Below are 20,562 nucleotides of genomic sequence, written 5' to 3' on the forward strand. Positions count from 1 at the left end.
GCCCACTGGCGGTGGTCAATGTGGCAGGCACCAAGAGATTTCTTTAAGCAGTCCTTGTACCTCTTCTTGACAGCAGGCGATGGGGAATTCTTTGGAACTGATAAGGGCGTAGAGGTCAGTGCTGTGCTCTTTTCAGCACCAGCAATCAGGACCGGTGTTTGAATCCTGCACTGTCTGTCTGTATGTTCTCCCCGTAACTGCGACCAGTTTCCTCCCACCATTTGAAACGTACCGGGGGTGTAGGTTAATTGGGTGTGAATTTAAAATGTAAATATAATGATTGTGTGGAGTAAAAATGGATTTATGTAAATCAGGTTTGACAAATCTGTAATTTTTTTGAGATGGTAGATGAGAATGCAGACATTGGCATGACGTTCGTCAGAAGCCCTCGATAAGAGATTATTGAACAAAATTAGAACACACAGCCTTGGATTAAGGATTAGTCAGAGGTCTGCGATCAGTGAATGCCGATGGCAGCAGCTTCTCTCAGACACTGATTTGGATGAAGGGAATAAGTATAATGCTGTATGTCCAGATTTGTTGGATGATACAAAGTGAGTGGCAGTGTGGTCTGGAATGGAGATGTCAAGGGGCTTTCAGGGATAAAGACATGGTAAATAAATGTGTGAAGAATTCTGGGTGAATAAAAGGTGGTTGATATGAATTAAGTTTTGGTTGATGGTTTTCAGTGTTCTGAGGTTCTTGTACACTCATGGAAAGTTAATGTCCACGTACAACAAATAATCAAGAGGCAAAAATCACGATTGTGTAACACATATATATACACACACATTCCAATGATCATTGCAATAGGCTTTATTTTTTTTATTTTTTTTTTAGAAAATGTTATTTTAAATTTAGACATGCAGCACAGTAGCAGGTCATTTGGCCCATGAGCCCATGCTGCCCAATTAACTTACAACTACCATACGTTTTGAACAGTGGGAAGGAACCAGAGTTCCCAGGGAAAACCCACACAGACACAGGAGAATGCAGCAACTCTACAGACAGCATGGGATTCGAACCCCGTTCCCGATCGCTGACACTGTGATGGTGTTGCACTAACCACATTGCTAATCACTGAACGTTTCACTGAAAATTTGTACATTGGTAATGCTTTGAACATTGACAATCATTACATAAACTCACTTTGAGACAACCAGTCAACTTGTGTCGGGAAATAGAGAGTCTAAATTTCGGGTAAAAATATGCTTCAGGATAATTTCGACCTGAACTGCCGACAGTCCATTTCCCTCCATGAATGCTGCCTGACCCTTTCGCACCTTGTTTGTTGCTCTAGATTGCAGCAACTGCAGTCCCTTGTGTTTCCATAAATGCACCTCCTTTTAAACACATATCCTGTTCTCAGGTGAGCAAAGGTTGGGCAAGAAGACAAACGAGACAGCAGTTACTAGAATCTAGAACAAAACAGAATGCTGGAAGAACTCAACCAAGTCAAAAATGTATGTAATTCTTGTGGGTCAAGGACTTGCATCAAGTTGGATGAAAGCAGGTCTTATCCATTGTTGGAGTTATCCTGGAGCTTGTGGTGTTCCAGCAACTTGCAGAGCTGTGCTGTTCTTTGTTCTCAGAGTATGTTGAGGTTTTTACCTCTCCAAAGCCTTCACATCCTTCCTGTATTGCAGAGACCAGAACTGCACACAATACTCCACATGTGACTGCAACAAAAATCCGGAAGGGACGTGCATGTATATTTCAAAATAATGATGGAAGATGAAATTCTGACACACACTTGCAGGGTCTTCAAATAGTAGTGTTTCTGATAGATGGACCGATGCAATTTCCATTGTGAATTCTACATGCACCGAAGGGATTTATTTCAAAATAATGATGGAAGATGAAATTCTGACACACACTTGCAGGGTCTTCAAATAGTAGTGTTTCTGATAGATGGACCGATGCAATTTCCATTGTGAATTCTACATGCACCTGCTGAATAACTGTTATCTGCTTGTTGTTCACAGGGATGCCAGCTCTGCCAGGGCTTTGCAGTGTGTGCCTCCTGTTGACCACCCCACCCCCTGAGTGACAAAGTGAAGTTGTTCAGTCACGAATGAAGGAGCAGGAAGAGCAGGACAAGCTGGAGATGGAGCGGCTCCAGAGCAAAGGGGAAGAAAGAGTAGTCTTGATATCAATGTGAAAATTAATGGTTTTGCAAAAGCAGAAGTTTCAGAAAAGGTGGATTGGAAGATTCTCCTAAATTCTACTCCTGGCACTCTGGAGAGGAGTCACTTGGCCACATATTCCACATGAATGTAACTAAGGGGAACAGGAGGAAGGAGAATTTACTAGCAACAATTTGAATATTTCTGATAAAAGTTCTGGAACAGTTTTTTAACATCTCAATTCAAAGTGTGAGCCAAGAGAGAATGAACCTGTGAATTCTTTGAATGTTTTGTGAACAATTCTCTGGAAGCCTGTAGAAATCTATGTCAGTGGGACATGATCTTTGAAGATTGTGTGGGTACTAAGAGTGAGTTTGAAAGATGGGGCTGCAAGACACCATCTGTTTATATTTTTCTTCCAATTTTTTTTCTCCAGTATGGATATTGTTTTAAATCAGAGATCTGTTGCTGTGACATCCCATTTGATAAATAGTGTTATGGCAGATCCTCATGGTTTCACAAACAGTACTGTCGCGGTGCTAATGTAAAACCACAATCTTGAAGGAGATGCTCTTTGCCTTATTCACAGCTAAAAATTTGAATCAGATGTCCTCCTTCTTCAAAAACCATAGCTTGCCCTCTACTGCCACCAACTCAGCCTTTCCCCACATCTCCTCTATTTTCCCCACATTTGCTCTGGCCCCCTTTGCAACAAGGACAGGATTCCCCTTGACCTTTTCTGCTCCATCTCAGAATGCAAGTCCCCACAGTGGATAATAAAGACTGCTGATGGAATTAATGGGGTCTCTCTCTCTCTCTGGGATAAAGACATGGTGAATAAATGTGTGAAGAATTATGGAAATTTATAATGGCTGTTGTTTGTGAAAAGCCATAAACATGGTGAAGGACACTACATACCTTCCCGCAACCTGTTCTCCCTCCTCCATCCAGGAAGAGGTACTGAAGCATTCGGGCCCTGACAACCAGATTACAAGACAGCTTTTTCCCCCAAGCCATGAATCTTCTGAATTTCAGGGACACAGGGCTAGCATATGTAAAGTGATATTTATAAGTGATACAGTATTTATGATAATGTTATTTATAAAAAGGGTCTGCAGTAATTTGTCCATGTAAATAACCAGCTCCACGGTCTGGAGAAATGCGATCTAATTTTCCCTGTACACTGCAATGGTTATGGTATGAACGACAAGTAAACATGACTTGAACAACACCAAGTATTCAGATTGTTCTTTCCAACTGGATGGCACTAACATAGACTTCTTCATTTTCCATTGGACCCCTCCCCTGAGTCTTTTTTCTTATTCCTCCATACCTCCAGCTCTCCACCTCCTTCCCTTCTCTCTCAATGCAGGGAGATTCCCTCCCTCCACATATCACATCCCAGCTTTTGTCACTTCTACCCTCCCACATATTCATTTATGACCTCTTACCTGTTAACCTGTACTCCTTCCTCACCACACCTTTTTATTCATGTGCATATCTGCTTTTCGCACACACCTCGACAAAGGGCTCAGACCAGAAACGTTGGTTACTTCCTACAGATGCTGCGTGATCTGTTGAGTTTCTCCAGCACCTTTGTGTATTACACTACAATCAAAGCGTCTGCAGACTTTCCTGTTTAACTCCCCTCAAAGTAGCTCACCTTGGTCCGTGTGTTACCCTCCCAAATCATTGCTGTGTCAAAGTTTCAAACCCCCTCTCAAAGTGCTCTGTCCAAATGCAATGCAGTTATTTAAGTTTCCATATTGTATGAATCCATGACTTTAAGTTAGGCAACTGTTTCTAAAGGACAATGAGGGATGGAAAATAAATACTACCCTTGTCAGTGATGTTCATATTCCAATAAGGAATAATGGGAACAGAACAAGATCCACCTGACCCAAGAGTGAAAATGCACTCTACAAGATTGAAGACCACACCTGGATGTAACATGGCTTGAAGGTGAAATTCAAGTTTATTGTCACCCGATTGTACCTGACAAAACGGTGTTCTCTGGTCCTCGCTACCAACACATACAAACAATACATATGCAGGACAAATATAGACATATAAAAAATTAAAAATATTATTTCATAAATATCAGAGTCTCGAAGGGTCAGTGTGAGCAGATCCTTTGGTCGTTCAGTGTTCTCACTGCTGGTGGGAAGAAGCTGTTCCTCAGCCTGGTGGGGCTGGCTCTCATACACTTGTATCTCTTCCCCAACAGGAGCAGCTGAAAGATATTGTGTGTATTGACCTCCCATCCAATTCTCAGCAGCAACTGTACCACACTGGTGACATGGCAGCTAATTTTCCTCTATCCTCGTCACCGTTTCTCCTCACCATCCCCAACCCACTTACCCTGTGGAGCGCAGAAATTAAGAATTCGTCGTGCTAAGTTTCTATGGGTTACAGGTCAGGGTGGAAATCCAGCAAGTTGAAATCTTGCTTCATGGGGATGCTATTTTCATCGAGCTGCAGCTGGCTTTGCACTGTCAGTATGTAACAGTCACCAGGGTATGTAAATAAGGAACAGGACAAATCTGCGACCACCAAGCCGTACGTCACCTTGTCAAACCGTCCTGCAACACAGAAATCCAGTCATTTAGTGTGTCTGACCTCTCAATTAGATTCAAAAGGCACACTTAATTTAATGGAAGGCCAGTATATTAAATGGTAAAATATTCGATATCTAAGTGTGTAATAACTGAATTTTGTGGACCAATTTTTAGGGTAGAATTTAGGAGGTCGACTATTAAACGCACACTACTTTTGACCGCGGTAAGTAACTGCGTCGTTTGGGAGCTCAAATGGGTGGGCGGCAAGTCTGTGTTCAGGGCATCATGAGCTCGGATGGACAGGCTGGGCAAGAGTCTGCATTCAGAATGTCAGGAGCTCAGATGGGCATCAGCTGGGGCCAAAAATAGGTCAACTTTCACACAGTATCAACTATTGCACACATATATACGGTAGTTGGCATGACAGGCCCAATTCTAGGCAACACTGAGAAGAAATGATGATGGCACAGACTTCTCTTGGTGCTCATAAAGAGGAGCTTATGGACCAAACTGATAGCCGAATTTCACTGGTGAGCACAAGAGTCTCCAGAAAAAAGCAGCTCTCTTGACGAGCTCTCGTCAACTACTCTCACTCACTCCTCCATCAACATAGTGTGATTATTGTTCATAATGCACCCACCTTGGTCTCCCACCCCCATGGCTTCTACCACCAAGTCATACAAGGGAAATCGGGCACCGAGTACAACTTTGCCTCCAAGTCATAAACCTGCAGTGATTTGGCAAAACGACTCTGTGCCTTCATTGACTGTGGGTCTAGTGCTGGAATTTCTGATCTAACAGCATTGTTGATGGACCGTCACCAGGAGGACAGGAAAAAGTCATTCAACAGCTGCTTTTCAAAGCCTGGCCTGTGATGGCCTCATATCCACGTTGTCACTAAGACTGCCCTTCTAAATATGATGATAGTACATGACCCCATTTCTACCTCAATTCGCTGCTGTTCAACACCTCAGCCACGACTTTGTTACCATTCCAACATACTCATATCAGTTCCCCTCTACACCCACCATACATGAAAGGCCACACAAATTCCCCTCATTTTTGAACTAATTCCCGGCCATATAACTGTCCTGTTCTTGTTGAATACAATGGCTGTATCTTGATTTTACTTTCTCCATTCTGGTTTACAAACACCACCATAATCACATTCACATTTCTCATCTTCGTAACATCCCTCAGTGCTAGAACCATCTAAATGACTAATCCAATGCTGGTTTCTCAAGCACTCCCCGTTTTAATTCACCCAAGTTCTGGAATTCTTCCCTAAATCTCTTTGCTTCCCTATCCCTCCTTCCACCTTTAAGGCATTACAGTCTCCCACCAAGCTCTAGCTACAATGTGCTTCATTGCTAATTTCTGGTGTGACGTTCCTGTACGCTCCACTGGGAGATTCTACTGACGACAGCCCCAGGGTCAGCTCATTACAAATCCAGCATTTCCTTAAATTAGTCCAATATTTTAGCTCCAACTGTTGGAACTCCCCTCCAGCACAGTACAAGCCCTTCGGTCCACAATATTATTCAAGATTCTTTTATTGTCATGTAATATTATACAAAATTTGCATTAGTCAAGATTCGCCATCAGCAGAAATTGTTGGGAGCCTCTTATTGTCAGAGAACCTATGCCAATCTATATCAACCGACTCAACAATCTAAACCTTCCCCACCTCACACCTACTACCTCTATTATTCTTGCATCCATGTGCCTGTCTAAATGTCCTTATTTTACCAGCCTCCACCACTCCCCAGCAACACATTCCAGGCACCCTCTAGACTCTGTGTCTCCCCTAAACTTTCTTACCTCCACCTTACACAAATGCCCTCTGGTATTTCCTACTGTTGCCCGAGGTGCTGTCAACCCTACCTATGCCTCCTTATGATCTTGTAGACGTAATAAAATCACCTCTCATCCTTTTAGGTCAGTCATTCTCAATAGGGACTAAACAGCCCTCCTGGGGGCCACAGCACATTTAAGGGGGCCATAGTCTGAAATCACAAAATATTTTTTTATATAGTTGGCAAAACTAAACTTGACTGCTTTATGGGGAAGGGGGGGCTATAAACTTTGAGCAGAGTCCCAAGGGGGGGGGCCATGGCCAAATAAGGTTGTTTGTCCTAACAACCCGTCCTGCATTTCCAAATTCCTAGGCTGTTCTTCCTTATCTTGCTAATTTCAAGGCACTGACCAGCGTTTAGTTTCAGACTCTCTTTTCAGGACTAAAATTTCCTTCTGGTGAATATGTCGGGAACTTCAATCTCAGTCACCTGGAATCACCTGAACTGCTCATTGCTCTTTTTCCACCAACCAGCTCGCCTTCCTTCCAGATGCTCTCCCATCTCCAGTGTGTTTTTCCCATATGCTGAAAGGTTTCTTCCTTGTCTCCTGCCTTTTCACTCCAGCAAGTAAATGGCAGCAATTCAGCTGGACAGGTTGAATGGATGGGCAATCAGCCATCAGCACTGCCCTCTTAGGGTGCCCTACTGATCGGCTGGAGTTGTAATTAAATGAGGGGCAGTTACCTAGGGGTTTGCACAGCCAGTTGGGAGGAATATTGAGGAATATCTTCTCCATAAGTTTGGATGAGACAAAAACATCGATAATGGAACTTCCATCTGCTAACGTCAGCACTGTGGGCCTGGAAAACACAAAGAAGATCCGGATCAAGGGGATCAGGAGTGATCAAATCAAATCATTTCCAACGTTGTTTCTGACTGAATGCATTTTCTGAATTCTATGTACAGTAAAATCCCTGGTATCCAGCAACTGGCTAAAAAATTGAGGAAAATAAATTAAAAGAAATAAGAATAAAATAGGTAAAAATATGTGTTTTGTCTTTTAAACTATTTATTCTTAATGCGGTGTATTAGTTAGGGATTGTAAGAGTAAGTCTCATGCATCCAGAAAATACACTTATCCGGCATCTACCAATCCCAATAGGTGCTAGATCTAAGGGGCTTTACTGTACAATATATCAATTCTGGCTAAAAATACTGTTGATGTTCTTTGGATTGCATTAACTGTTACCGTGTTTAATTTTACCCAAATAATAACATTCAATGTGAAGTACTTATGTTAGAATAGAAGGTCGTGAAATACCCAAGCTTTTAAGTTTTCTGGACTGATTTCTGGACTGTCCCATGTACTGTTCTGAACTAAGCCAGGCCAAAAACTAAATGGCAGGAGCAGAGCTTTTGCAGTATCACTGTACTGAGAGCTGTGATGCTGGAGAGAACTTCAGCTCAGTGCCTGATACAGTGTTTCCAGAGGTAACAGATATCCGCTGAGGTGACGGTGATCTTGTGCAGACCAGGCGACTTTCATAGTCTGAACAGACTTGAAAAATGACCTTCCTGTAAAGGACAGCTGAAATCAATTCATTCACGCCCGGTCGATTTCAGAAGGGGGAACAATTGAAGACCAGAAGGAAGAAATATAACCCACCAATAAATGAGCTACCACAGGGGATTTGTTCCAGGAGACTGCAGTTCTAACACATGTTCTAAATATTCAGAGACACCATCAGTTGAAATATTTATTCTGCATTAGATTTCAGATCAGATTGATCATAAAGCATTCGATAAATTGCCACACAATAGGTTTCCTGTTAAGACTTAAAGCTTTGTTCTTGCAGGGGTCGATTAGCAGGGATAGAAAATTACTGGTATCTAAGTAACAGGAAACAAAAATAACAGTTAAAGCTGTTTTTTTTTACTGGAGGATAGTGTTGCGTCAGAGCCTGTTGATGACTCTGACCTGTGAATAATAAGTCACAATTTCCATCTTTAAAAATAATGCTAAACTTGTGGCAATTGTGATTGTGGTCAGGAAAGAAATCTACTACAAGGAGATGTTGACAGGGCAATGAAATTCAGAGTGGGGATACATTTTCCACTGTCTATTCAGCAGGGACTTTCCATAATCAAAATCATTTTGCAAGTTGACAACTGACATCTCCTATTTTCATAGTTGTATCTTTCAGTACTCTAGAAATGATTATCAGTATCCAGTCCCATTAATATTTCTAAAAATACTGTTCCTTTAATTCCTCCTTTTAATTATATATGTTTTTATACAAGTATAATTTGTCCTGCATATGTATTGTCTGCCTGTACGTGTGTTATATCTGGTTGTGCGACCTCATGTTTTGCATCGAGGACCGGAGAAGGCTGTTTTGTCGGGTTGTACAATCAGATGATAATAAACTTGAACCTTGAATCATCTTTCAAAATGCTTTTGATTATGGAAAGTTTAAGATTCAACTTATTGTCATAGTAATAAAACAGTGACATATTACATGAAATTTCTTTTTGCCTGGTGCAAGGCCGTCAGATTCTCCACTGACAGGAATTGCCTAAGCACCTCTTACAGTCAGAGAGAAAAAGAGGATCCCCCCACAGTCACTGAGTGTCCGTAGATTTGCCTCCAGTGCTTTAGCAGCCCCCGCAGCCACACAAGTCCAGACCAAACCACTGGCAAACCGAGCTCCAGATCCAAACCTCTGATATGGTCAGGAACACCTCAGCGGCTTTGGCAACCCCCTTGCATCCTGGTTCCGATTACTGGTACACCTCTAGCCAGTTTGAGCCAGTCTCCAGCAGCCTCCATGGGTTCCTCGCTTCAAGTCGCTGCACACATTGGTCTTTCAGCCGCAGAGCCCCTCACTGGTCCGCCGCTGTGATCACCAACCTGTGGATGATCTCCTCTGCTTCTCCTTCTCAGACGGGAGATGGTCTCCCTGTTTAATGGTGCCCTGCACCAGTCCCCTGGAGTCTGCAATCCCTTGCGACTGCTGTCGATTAATAGACGCCGTCATCTTGGGCGCACCTCGTGGTCGTGGGATTTTAAATAAAACCACCGTCAGATCTTTTAACAGGCTGTCCAAACCCCATGAGGCAGTTGACTGGGTGGTTGGACCCTGCGGGAGCGCTGTATCTCCGCTTTTCGCTCCCCATGGGTCCGCACCAGCAGCGGCACTGCCACAGCCGACATCTCCTATTTTCATTCCTGCGTCATTTAGTACTCTGGGAATCATCATCCCCGCAAAAGACCCAGGACTCAGGTAGTGAGAATTGGCAAGAACATCTCCTCCACCATCTCCATCATTATAGGGCTGCGTTCTACTCACTTTGTGCCTATGACTGTGTGCCTTGGTACGACGACATCTACAAATTTGCTGACGATACCACAGTAATGGGTTTTATGAAAAGAGGCGATGAGTCAGCCTACAGGAGGAAGATTGAAAACGCGGCTGAATGGTGAACCAACAACAGCCTCACAGCCAATGTCACCAAAACCAAGAAGCTGATTGTCAACTTCAGGAAAGGAAAGCCAGAGGTTTACAATCCAGTGATTATTGGCAGATCAGAGTTGGAGAGGGTGAGAAAATTTAAGTTTCTGGGAGTCAGTATTTTGGAGGATCTTTCAAGGACCCGTCACAAAAAATGGCATCGTGAAGAAAGCACGTCAGCCCCTCTACTTCCTTTGGATATTGCGGAGATTTGGTATGTCAAATTTCTACAGATGTGTGGTGGAAAGAGTGCTGATCGGCTGTGTCAGGGTCTAGTATGGGGACATCAATACCCTTGAGTGTGAAGCCCTGCAAAATGTAGTAGGAACAGCCCAGGACATCACAGGCAAAACCCTCCCCACTATTGAGAACACTGCCGTTGGAAAGCAGCAGCAATCATCAAAGATCCATACTACCTAGCACACACACTGTTCTCACTGCTGCCATCAGGAAAGAGGTATAGGTGCCACAAGACTCGCACCTCCAGGTTCAGGAACAGCTGCTACCCCTCCACGATCAGACTCCTCAATGACAAACTCAACCAGGGACTCATTTAAAGACTCGTACTTTTGCACTTCATTTTTTTCTCTCTCTGTATTGCACAGTCAGTTTGTTTATATTTCTTTCTTTGCTTACATGGGTACATTGAGTCTGTCCTATTCTGAACTACCAGTAAGTGGTAATTCTGCCTCGCTGGCAGGAAAAAGAAACTCAGAGTTGTATGTGATGTCATGTATGTACTCTGAGAATCAATCTGAAATCTAAATCTAAAAATATTATCAATGTCCAGTCCTACTAATTTCTGGAATAATACTGTCCCTTTAATTCCTTCTTTTAATTATACTCAGTTTCCTGGGAAGTTACCTTTATCTTATTCTGTGAAGGCAGAATCAAAATGTTTGTTAAATTGCTCTATTTTTTCATTTTAAATGCTCCTGAGTCTGACTTTCTACATAGTTGTAGAAGTATATACAACTCACTTTTATTTTTTCCCCAACATGTTTACTTGGACGGATTTTTTTTTTGCTTTTAAATCACCCTTGGACCCTTTTTTTTTGCTGAATATTTAATCTGCTCCGAATCTCCCAGTCATTCATCATGCCTACTTCAGATATACTATGGGAGATAAACTTTATGGGGGTATTCATCAGGACCTGTCATTCACATGATCACTGGTGTTGGGAAGGAATGACCATTTCTTTAAGCTTGTGATGATTATGTCAGTCACTGACGCCCTCATAAAATGGGGTTAGACCACTGTAAAGTTTGTTACCTGCTGTTTCAGTTGTTCTCTCAGGGGATGGAAAATGTTCGTTAGAAGGTCACCGGAGTAAAACTTTCTCCAAGACCCACACAACTGAATTCTTCACAAGCTTAAGAGCACACGTCTTCATATCCCTGAGTCAGGCGGCCCGGCTGGTGGGCATACATTCAGGATTCCAACCTTCCGGCAATGCTGCAGGCCTGCAGCTGCCCCTTCAAGAAGCATCCCTGTCAATCCATTATAACAAAGCAGAATGGAGGGGAGGGAAGGGTTTCAAAGGTGGCGATGTAAAACACACTGCTGTTTCCCTGCCTACATGGTCCCCACTGGGCACATAAGCCACCAATTCTGTCACCATCTCGGCTCAGGTCTCAACCATAGCAACTCATGGCTTTGGGAGACCAAACCCCCAAGTTCCCACTTTTAATTCATAGGGGAGGTTGAGGACTCATGCCTTATTAGATGCTAGAGACGTAAGCAGGCCTACCCCAATCGTCTCAGAACACTCCTGTTAACCTTACAGCAGACTACAAAGAACATTACAGCATATTACAGGCCTTTCAGCCCACAATATTGTGCTGATCTATGGAAACCTACTCCACAACAATCTAGTTTTTACCTATTTCATGCGCATAACCTATTTTTCATGCGGCTATCTACATCTTTTGAATGTCCTTATTGCACCAGCCTCCACCACTACCCCCGGCGAAACATTCCAGGCACCCACCACTCTCTCAGTAAAAATCTTACCACTGACATCTCTCTGAACATTCCTCCACTCATCTTAAACAGAACTCCACTTGTATTGGCCATTGCCGTCCTGAGAAAAAACAGCTGGTTGTCCACCCTCTCTAAACTTAAATGCCTCTATTAAATCCCTTCTCATCCTTCATTGCTCCATCAACCTTGTTTCTCCGTTCTCCATCCTGGTAAATCTCCTCTGCATCCTCTCAAAAGCATCTACCTGTAATGAGGTGACCAGAACTGAATGAAATACTACAAGCGTGGTCTAAATACTCCCAATATGTGGTTTAAATACTCCAAAAGAAAAATAGTAGAAGTGGTTACAAATATATTATTTAAAACATTTTAGACAGATACACGGATAAGAAAGGTTTAGTGAGATATGGGCCAAATGCAGGCACAAGTGGGACTAGCTCTGGTAGACAATTTAGTCAGCATGAACAAGGTGGGCAACTATGATTAAGCTTTGGGGATAAATACCTCATTAATGCCACACTCAGAATTCTTAAATTCCATGACAAAATGTGAAGATCTTGTTTTATTTTGTGGACTTTTACAGCCAAGACAGGCCAATTACCGCCTCCTGTTGATGTTAGCATTATGTTCACTTAAACCTCCTCTTATTGTTGTACAGTATGCTTTCATTCCTTTCTCTCAGACAGTAAATTAGCTTCCCTTTGAAGAGATCCAAGCTATTGCCTCACCCACTGTACATGGCACTGTGAAGAAAATTCTCCCATATTTGAGAATGTTTATCTTTATTCTTAATCTTAATTTAACTTAGACAGGCCCTTCCAACCCACAAACCCGTGCCACCCAATTAACCTACAACCTCCTCGGTACGTTTTGGAGGGTGGGAGGATGATGTACAAACTCCTTACAGGCAGTTTCGAACCTGGGACACTGGCACTGTCATAGCAGAGGATGGTTCCATGTTCACAAGAGTCAATCCTGCCTCATTTTTTGTCGGCTGCAAAATTATTATTATATCACTCCAGGCCTGTGAATTAGTTGGTGTGAGGATGTTTGAGAAAGGGCATTTAAAATTCTTACCTGTAATAAAACTTCAGGGCACTGTTTGGTAAGCACGGGATACATTGCTGGTAGATGCCATTCTCATCAAATCTGAGCTCACAGCCACAGTATCCACAGCCAGAGTATGTAAAATGAGGAAGAGAGGCCAAGACAGTCTCCACCGCTGTGAAGGCATCCATGGCGAACAAAGGATCAAGGGAAGAATTCGTATCCCACCGCATCGCAATTATGTGTGCCCGTAATTCCACCGTTGCTGTAAATGGAAACACAGATTAATTAGATGTGGTAGGTACAAGGTAACAGTTCTTGCTCGTTTAACAAGGTGTCAGTAGCACATGGTGATCCGTGAAATGCAAGAGATGACGGGGTATGCTTTCAAACCTGTGAACAGCTCCTGCAGAGGGCTATTCCAGAACAATAAACGGAGAAGTACTGCAGAGGAAGGAAGAAATAAATTGGTACAAACAAGAGAATGTGTGCACCAACTGAGTAGCCCCACTTACACACTCTTCTTCTCTGTAGAGAGTTACTTGGGAGTAGGGGAAATCACTGACCAATGTGGATTCCAGGTGGACAAGGAGGTGCCTCTGGGCCAGGCAGGAGGGTGGTGTGTTCTTTCCACCAACCCATTCAGGCCTTTCATGATGTGTTATCTCAAGACCCTCCACACCACCCTGAGTGCTCCTATTCCACTCCGATTGGTTATGGGTTTGACTTCCCAGGAGTTAGTAGTGATGTTGATTTCCTTTGAATACATCCTTGAACCTTTTCCTCCATTTGCCTGGCTATCTCTTCCCAAGTCAGAGCTCGGAACAGAGTGCCTACTTAAGCTGTTGGCTGTTTTGACCCAGGTGAGGTTACTAACAATGCCGAAGAAACTCGGCAGGTCAAACAGCATACTTTATATACTAAAGATAAATATACATAACGGGCCTGAGGTCTTCAGCAGGGTATGATCAAAATGTAGACAGGCACCTGAATAAAATGGTGGGGGGAGGCAGAGAGAGGAGCACAGGCTCAAGGGACATAGGTGGTCATGGGAGGGAGAGCACAAAAGGGAGGGTGTAGGGGGAACCAGAGCAAGGAGGGGGAGGTGGAGGGCTTGGAAGGTGGGAGGCCAAAAGGTGGATGTGGGGGGCTGGAGAGGCCAGAGGCCAAAAGGGAGTGTAGGGGAGGTCAGAAGGTGAAAGTGGCAGACAGGGAAGTCAAACGAGAGCTTGGGTGGGGGGGGGGGGGGGGCAGGGGAAGTCGAGAGGGTCCCAGGGCTAGAGCAGTGGGAAGAAAGGGGGAGCTTAATGGAGTAACTTGGGGAGAGCAGGGTGAGAAGGGGATGCACCCATGGGATACAGCAGCAGAGTTATCCTTGTGGGGTTTGAGTTTGGTGTGGGTGTCAGCATGGATGCCGGAGCAGGGGCAGTTGGGACCAGGCCATGCATCTGCATCAACAGAAGCGTCGGTGGGGTGGGAGGGGGAGGAGGGAGGCTCTGGTGCATTAGCAGCCAGGACAGGGGTGAGCGGCAGGCATCGGGTACGAGGCCTATGGGCAGCCGGGAGGTTGGTTTACTTATTCTTCCGGTGAATTTGGAGAATTTTGCTGCATCCACCACAGATAAGACTGGGGAAACATGCCCACAATACACCAAGGTACCAACACCCCAGATAACAGGCCATGGGAGAGAGTCCACCATATCGCAAACCCACCATGAATGCACCCTCTATACCTTGACAGTAATGGGTTAGTCTATTTCCAGAAAGTACCTTCTTAAAATCAGCTCTCATGATGTCAAAGCAAATTATGGAGTTGATTCCACATCTCCACATAGGATTATGTTCTATGATCAAGGTCAGTTACCGTATTAAATCTCTCATCTGTAACTTGATAATGCACTTACAAAATCCTATGCCGATTCCAAGAAATGAAATTAAACTAGGCAGCAGTTAATTTGATTCAACAAATTTCAGGATGTGATTGCTCTGGAGAGGATGCAGAGATTCATCAGGATGTGGCTTGGGATGAAAGGCAGTTATGAGGAGGGACTGGATGGGTTAAGCTTGAACATAGGAAATTCGAGCTAGCCCGACGAGCCTGCTCCGCTATTCAATGAGATCATGGCTGATTGATGATAGGCTCATCTCCACCTATATCCCTTAATTCCCTTACCATGAAAAAAAATTGATCCAACCTTGTCTTAAATATATTCACTGAGGTCACCTTCACTGCTTCAATTCCCTACCAAATGGTAGGGAATTTCATAGATTCACTACCATTTGGGAAAAGCAGTTCCTCCTCATCTCTGTCCCAACCTCCGTCTGTTTTCTTTGGAGCAGAGGAGACTCCGGCGGTACTTGAAGGCGGTGTAAATAAATTAGGATAAGGTGAATAATGAGAAACGTTTCCTGTTAACAGAAAGTTCTAAAACCAGGATTTAAGGTGAGGAATCAGAGAGTGAGCGGGGACCTGAGCAAACGTTTTGTTCATGTTGCAATCTGAAATGAACTGCTGTGGAAGCAGGTACTTCCACAATGTTGCCGAAGTATCCAGGTACGCACCTGAGTTGTCATGGCATAGAAGACTACAGACCAAGCACTCCAAAATGGGATTAGTGCCGATGGACATGATGGACGGCATGGATGTGATGGACCAAAAGGCTTGTTTTCTGCTGTTTAACTCTACAAGCTGGACATTCTTTTCATCATTCAATGTTAGCCTGTGGACAACACTAGCATGACCAACATTTACTGGCCATCCCAAACTGCTTGGGCAGGATGATGGGAAGCCTTCCTGAACTGCTGCAGTCCTTTTGCTGAAAGGTGTTCCCTATTGGGCTGGGTGAGATTTATGCTGGCTGATGAAGGATTGGTGATGTACTTCCAAGCCAGACAGCTGTGCTGGTTGGAGGGTGGTAAATGTACAATGCTCCTACTGCCTTTACTTTGTGAGGTTAGATCTTGTGGGTTGCGAGTTGGTGTTGGAATTGTGCCTGCAATGAAGAGAATGGATATTTAGGGAGAGATGCACAAGTGAGGAGTGGTCTGTCATCTCTGTGCACTGCAGCAATGTGGATCACCCAATGGCCACCTATTTCAATTCCCTGCCTCATTTCCTTGTCTGTCAGTGGTCTCATACATTGCCAGACTGATACCACCCAAAAAAATGGAGGAACAATATCCATCTGGGAACCCTCCAACCAAATGGTTACCGCTCCCTCTCTCACCTGTGTCTCCTTTTCGTAGCTCTTCTGTTTTTCTTACATAGAACTTGTCTGTTCTGGTGTCTCCCTACCTTCCAGGAGTGGCCATTCACACAGGTACAAGCAGAACTCCAAACATCCATATCATACAGTGAGTTTAGACAGAATACCTGAAGGGCGGTATTTAAGGAGGCTGGACGTCCTATTCATTAGCCTGTTGTTCACGGATCACCTGCAGTCTAAACTGAAGTGCAGGTGATCCGTGAAAATATCTAGAGGTCGAGGAGGTAAAATGTCAGAACGGGAATGAGTCCATATTCTCATTCCCATCTTTGTACAGAGTTCCCTCTGGGAAATTGGGAATAATTTCCTGGAACGCAGTGGCAATGTAAAAAACATACCTGTCTTGCTCTCTTCCCTTTCCCATTTATCAGTGCTGTTCAACAAGCACACATTTAAACCAATCCCTTTTATTCTCTTCACCTTTCCATCAACTCCCTGCTTCTACCACTCTGCTACGTACAAAAGGTAATTTGTCGTGGCCTATTAACCTCCTGACAGATACTTTTTCATCCAGAATATCTTTTGTTGCTAATTGGTTTTCACATAACATTGAGAAAAGAAGTTGTGTCGAACCAACATGACCCACTCTTCTGTTGTCTGCCAATCATTCCTCTAAGTAGTTCTGTCAGGAGCTCCACTCTCGGGGAAGAGTCACATGATGGAGTAGTGGCTGGTCGGGGAACTCCAGCCCTCTCCGGAAAAGTAAAAAAAAGACAGTGAGAAAACAAAACAAAGGCACAAACACAAAAACCAAAATAAAGTGAAAGTAAAGGTGTGGAAAAAATGGCAGCGAAGAAAGAAAAGCCAAAAGCAACGGGAAGAAGAGAAGAAGAAAAGACATCGGAAGAAGAAGGTGAAGGCCTTACCTGTACGAGGAAGCCCGCCGTGGAAAGAGAAGCCCGCTCCCTAAGGTCAGTTGAAGCCCCGAACTCGGGACTACAAAAATGGCTCACGGAGCCAAACAAAAGTGCGCAACCGCGCATGCGCGAGGAGTTGCGCATACGCGATGCGCAAGACAAAAATAACACTGACGGGAGGGGAGACCAGCTGAGGAGTCGATCTCCACAGCTGAAATTGACAACCACAACAAAGCAGCAAGAGGAAAACATAGAAAATAACGATAACAAGAAAGAAGAGAGTAAAAAGAAATCAAAGAAACAACAGATGACCAACCCAGAGGAAGAAGACCAGCATCAAGACACTTCTAGTAAAAATAAGAAGACCAAAAATACCCAACAAAATAAAACAAACAAACCAACAAGAAAACCAGAAGAGACAGAGGTAAAGGACACAGATCCTGGAGTGGACTCAGAAGAAGAAGAGGAACACAGAGAAATGGAAGATGAAGGAAAGGGCAAGTACATGGATATATTTTTTTTAAAGAATATATGGAATCAGTAAAAGAATGGCAATCACAAGAATTCAGTGAAATAAAAAGAAGAGTAAAAAGTACAGAAGAAAAAATGAATAGATTAGAGATGATCATGTCAGATATAGGAAAAAGAGTGGACAAGGTGGAAGAACGAGAAACAGCCGTAGAAATGGAAGTAGATGACTTAAAAAAGAAATTAGAAGAATTTGATAAAAAAGTTAAAGAGACACAAGAGCTGTTAGCTCAGAAGATAGATATAATGGAAAATTATAATAGAAGAAACAATATAAAGATCGTGGGCCTTAAGGAAGATGAAGAAGGCAAGAATATGAGAGAATTTATAAAAGAATGGATCCCCAGGGTCCTAGGAAGACCAGAATTACAGGAAGAAATGGAAATAGAAAGGGCACACAGAACATTAGCCCCTGAACCACAACCACAACAAAAACCAAGATCCATTCTAGTAAAATTCCTAAGATATACAACAAGAGAAAATATATTGGAGAAAGCAATGAGGAAAATAAGAGAAGACAAAAAAACCACTGGAATACAAAGGTCAAAAAATTTTTTTCTATCCAGATGTAAGTTTTGAACTCCTGAAGAAGAGGAAGGAGTTTAATACAGCAAAAACGATCCTATGGAAAAAAGGATATAAATTTATGCTAAAGTATCCAGCGGTACTTAAAATAGGGCAGCAAAACAGACTATTCTTGGATCCGGAGGAAGCACGAAAATTTGCAGAACAACTACAAAACAGACAGAGAGATGAAGACATGTAACGAGAACAAAAATGACCACAAACTATATGTATGTGTAAATGTAGGTATATATATATATATATATATATATATATGTGTATGTGTGTATGTATATATAAAAAAAATAGAGTATAGGTAAGAAGTAAGAAGGGAAAGAAAGGGAAGAAAGGAAGTATGGGGGGAATTAAGAGAGTGACCTTTGTTATAGATGAAGATTAAACTCTTTTCTGGGGGGGGCTGGGTGGGGAAGAATTACGGTCACTGCGAAATCAGTTGACGCTTGCAAGTGAATTCGCAAATCCAAATGGAGAGGGGAGATGTGGTTGCCCGACAAGGGACAAAGGGCAACTCAGGAAGGGGAGGGGATAGTGGGGTTAAAGGAATTTTAGATAGGAGAATAATGGAAATATTTTATGTTTTAGAAATGTTGTCTTATAATGTGTTCAAAAAAAGAAAACAGAAATGGATAAGAAGGAAAGGTGATGATGAGGAAACGGAAAGGAAAGATAAACAAAGTATGAAATGGCTATGTTGAACTATATGACTTTAAATATTAATGGAATACATAACCAAATCAAAAGGAAGAAACTGTTAAATTTACTGAAAAAAGAAAAAATTGATATAGCATTCGTACAAGAAACACACTTAACTGAAGTGGAACACAAGAAATTAAAGAGAGATTGGATAAGACATGTAACAGCAGTATCATATAATTCAAAAGCTAGAGGACTAGCTATATTAATCAGAAAAAATGTACCAATCAAAATAGAAGAGGAAATAATAGATTCAGCAGGGAGATATGTAATGATAAAATGTCAGATATATTCGGAGTTTTGGAATTTACTCAATGTATATTCACCTAATGAAGAAGATCAAAAATTTATGCAAGATATCTTTTTGAAGATAGCAGACACGCAAGGGTACATACTAATAGGAGGGGATTTCAACCTTAATTTGGATTCAAACATGGATAAAACTGGGAAAAAAATTAACAGAAAGAACAAAGTAACCAAATTTATAATTAAATCGATGCAAGAAATGCAACTTTTGGATATATGGAGGAAACAACACCCAAAGGAAAAGGAATATTCATATTATTCGGGTAGACATAAAACATACTCAAGAATAGACCTATTCCTGTTATCAGCTCGCATGCAAGAGAGAGTTAGGAAAACGGAATATAAAGCTAGACTATTATCGGACCATTCACCCAGAGTTAGAGGACATCCCACCAAGAATGTATAGATGGAGATTAAAACAAACAAACCAACAAGAAAACCAGAAGAGACAGAGGACACATGCTACTTAAAAGGCAGGATTTTAGAGAATTCATTGAACGATAAATTAAAATGTACTTTGAAATAAATACAGAATCAGTGAAAGATAAGTTTATACTATGGGACGCAATGAAAGCGTTCATCAGAAGGCAAATAATAAGTTATGTAACTAAGATGAAGAAGGACTACAATCAGGAAACAGAGCAGTTGGAAAGGGAAATAGCAAATATAGAAAAAGATTTAGCAAGGAAGGAAGACCCAACTAAAAGAAGAGAATTGGCAGATAAAAAAATAAAATATGAAACACTACAAACATATAAGGTGGAGAAGAATATAATGAAGACAAAACAGAAATATTATGAACTAGGAGAAAAAACGCACAAAATTCTAGCGTGGCAGCTTAAGACAGAACAAACTAAGAGAATGGTATTGGCATTAAGGAAAAAAGACAAGCAAATCACATATAATCCAACGGAGATTAATGAAAACTTCAGAGAATTCTACAAACAATTATATCAAACTGAAAACGAAGGGAAAGAAGACAAAATAGATGAATTTTTAACTTAAATTGAACTACCGAAATTACAAACAGAGGAACAAAATAAATTAACAAAACCATTTGAAATAGAAGAAATACAGGAGATAGTAAAAAAAACTACAGAACAATAAAACACCAGGAGAGGATGGATTCCCAATTGAATTCTATAAAACATTTAAAGATTTATTAATTCCTCCCCTTCTGGAAGTAATCTACCAGATTGATAAAACACAAAGCTTACCAGATTCATGCAAAACAGCAATAATTACAGTAATACCAAAGACAGGGAAAGATCCACTCGCACCAGCGTCATATAGACCAATATCTT

The 20,562-nt window shown here is 42.2% G+C and overlaps 1 protein-coding gene across 2 annotated transcripts in view; it reads right to left on the reverse strand.

Annotated features, from left to right (window-relative positions):
* Positions 1-4,073: 4,073 nt before the first annotated feature.
* Positions 4,074-20,562, reverse strand: part of shld2 (shieldin complex subunit 2) — a 70,245-nt gene continuing 53,756 nt past the window's right edge. The window contains exons 7-9 of one of the 2 annotated variants that reach the window (XM_069885730.1): positions 13,054-13,288; positions 7,225-7,340; positions 4,074-4,708 (exon numbers count right to left, since the gene is read on the reverse strand). In XM_069885730.1, the coding sequence (XP_069741831.1) occupies positions 4,536-4,708; positions 7,225-7,340; positions 13,054-13,288 (524 nt within the window). In that variant the 3' untranslated portion in view covers positions 4,074-4,535. Of the gene's footprint in view, positions 4,709-6,219; positions 7,341-13,053; positions 13,289-20,562 lie in introns of those variants that run through there. The other variant, XM_069885729.1, reaches the window with a different exon arrangement.

This window comes from Narcine bancroftii, chromosome 6 (assembly GCF_036971445.1).
Source record: "Narcine bancroftii isolate sNarBan1 chromosome 6, sNarBan1.hap1, whole genome shotgun sequence".
Lineage (NCBI taxonomy): Eukaryota > Metazoa > Chordata > Chondrichthyes > Torpediniformes > Narcinidae > Narcine > Narcine bancroftii.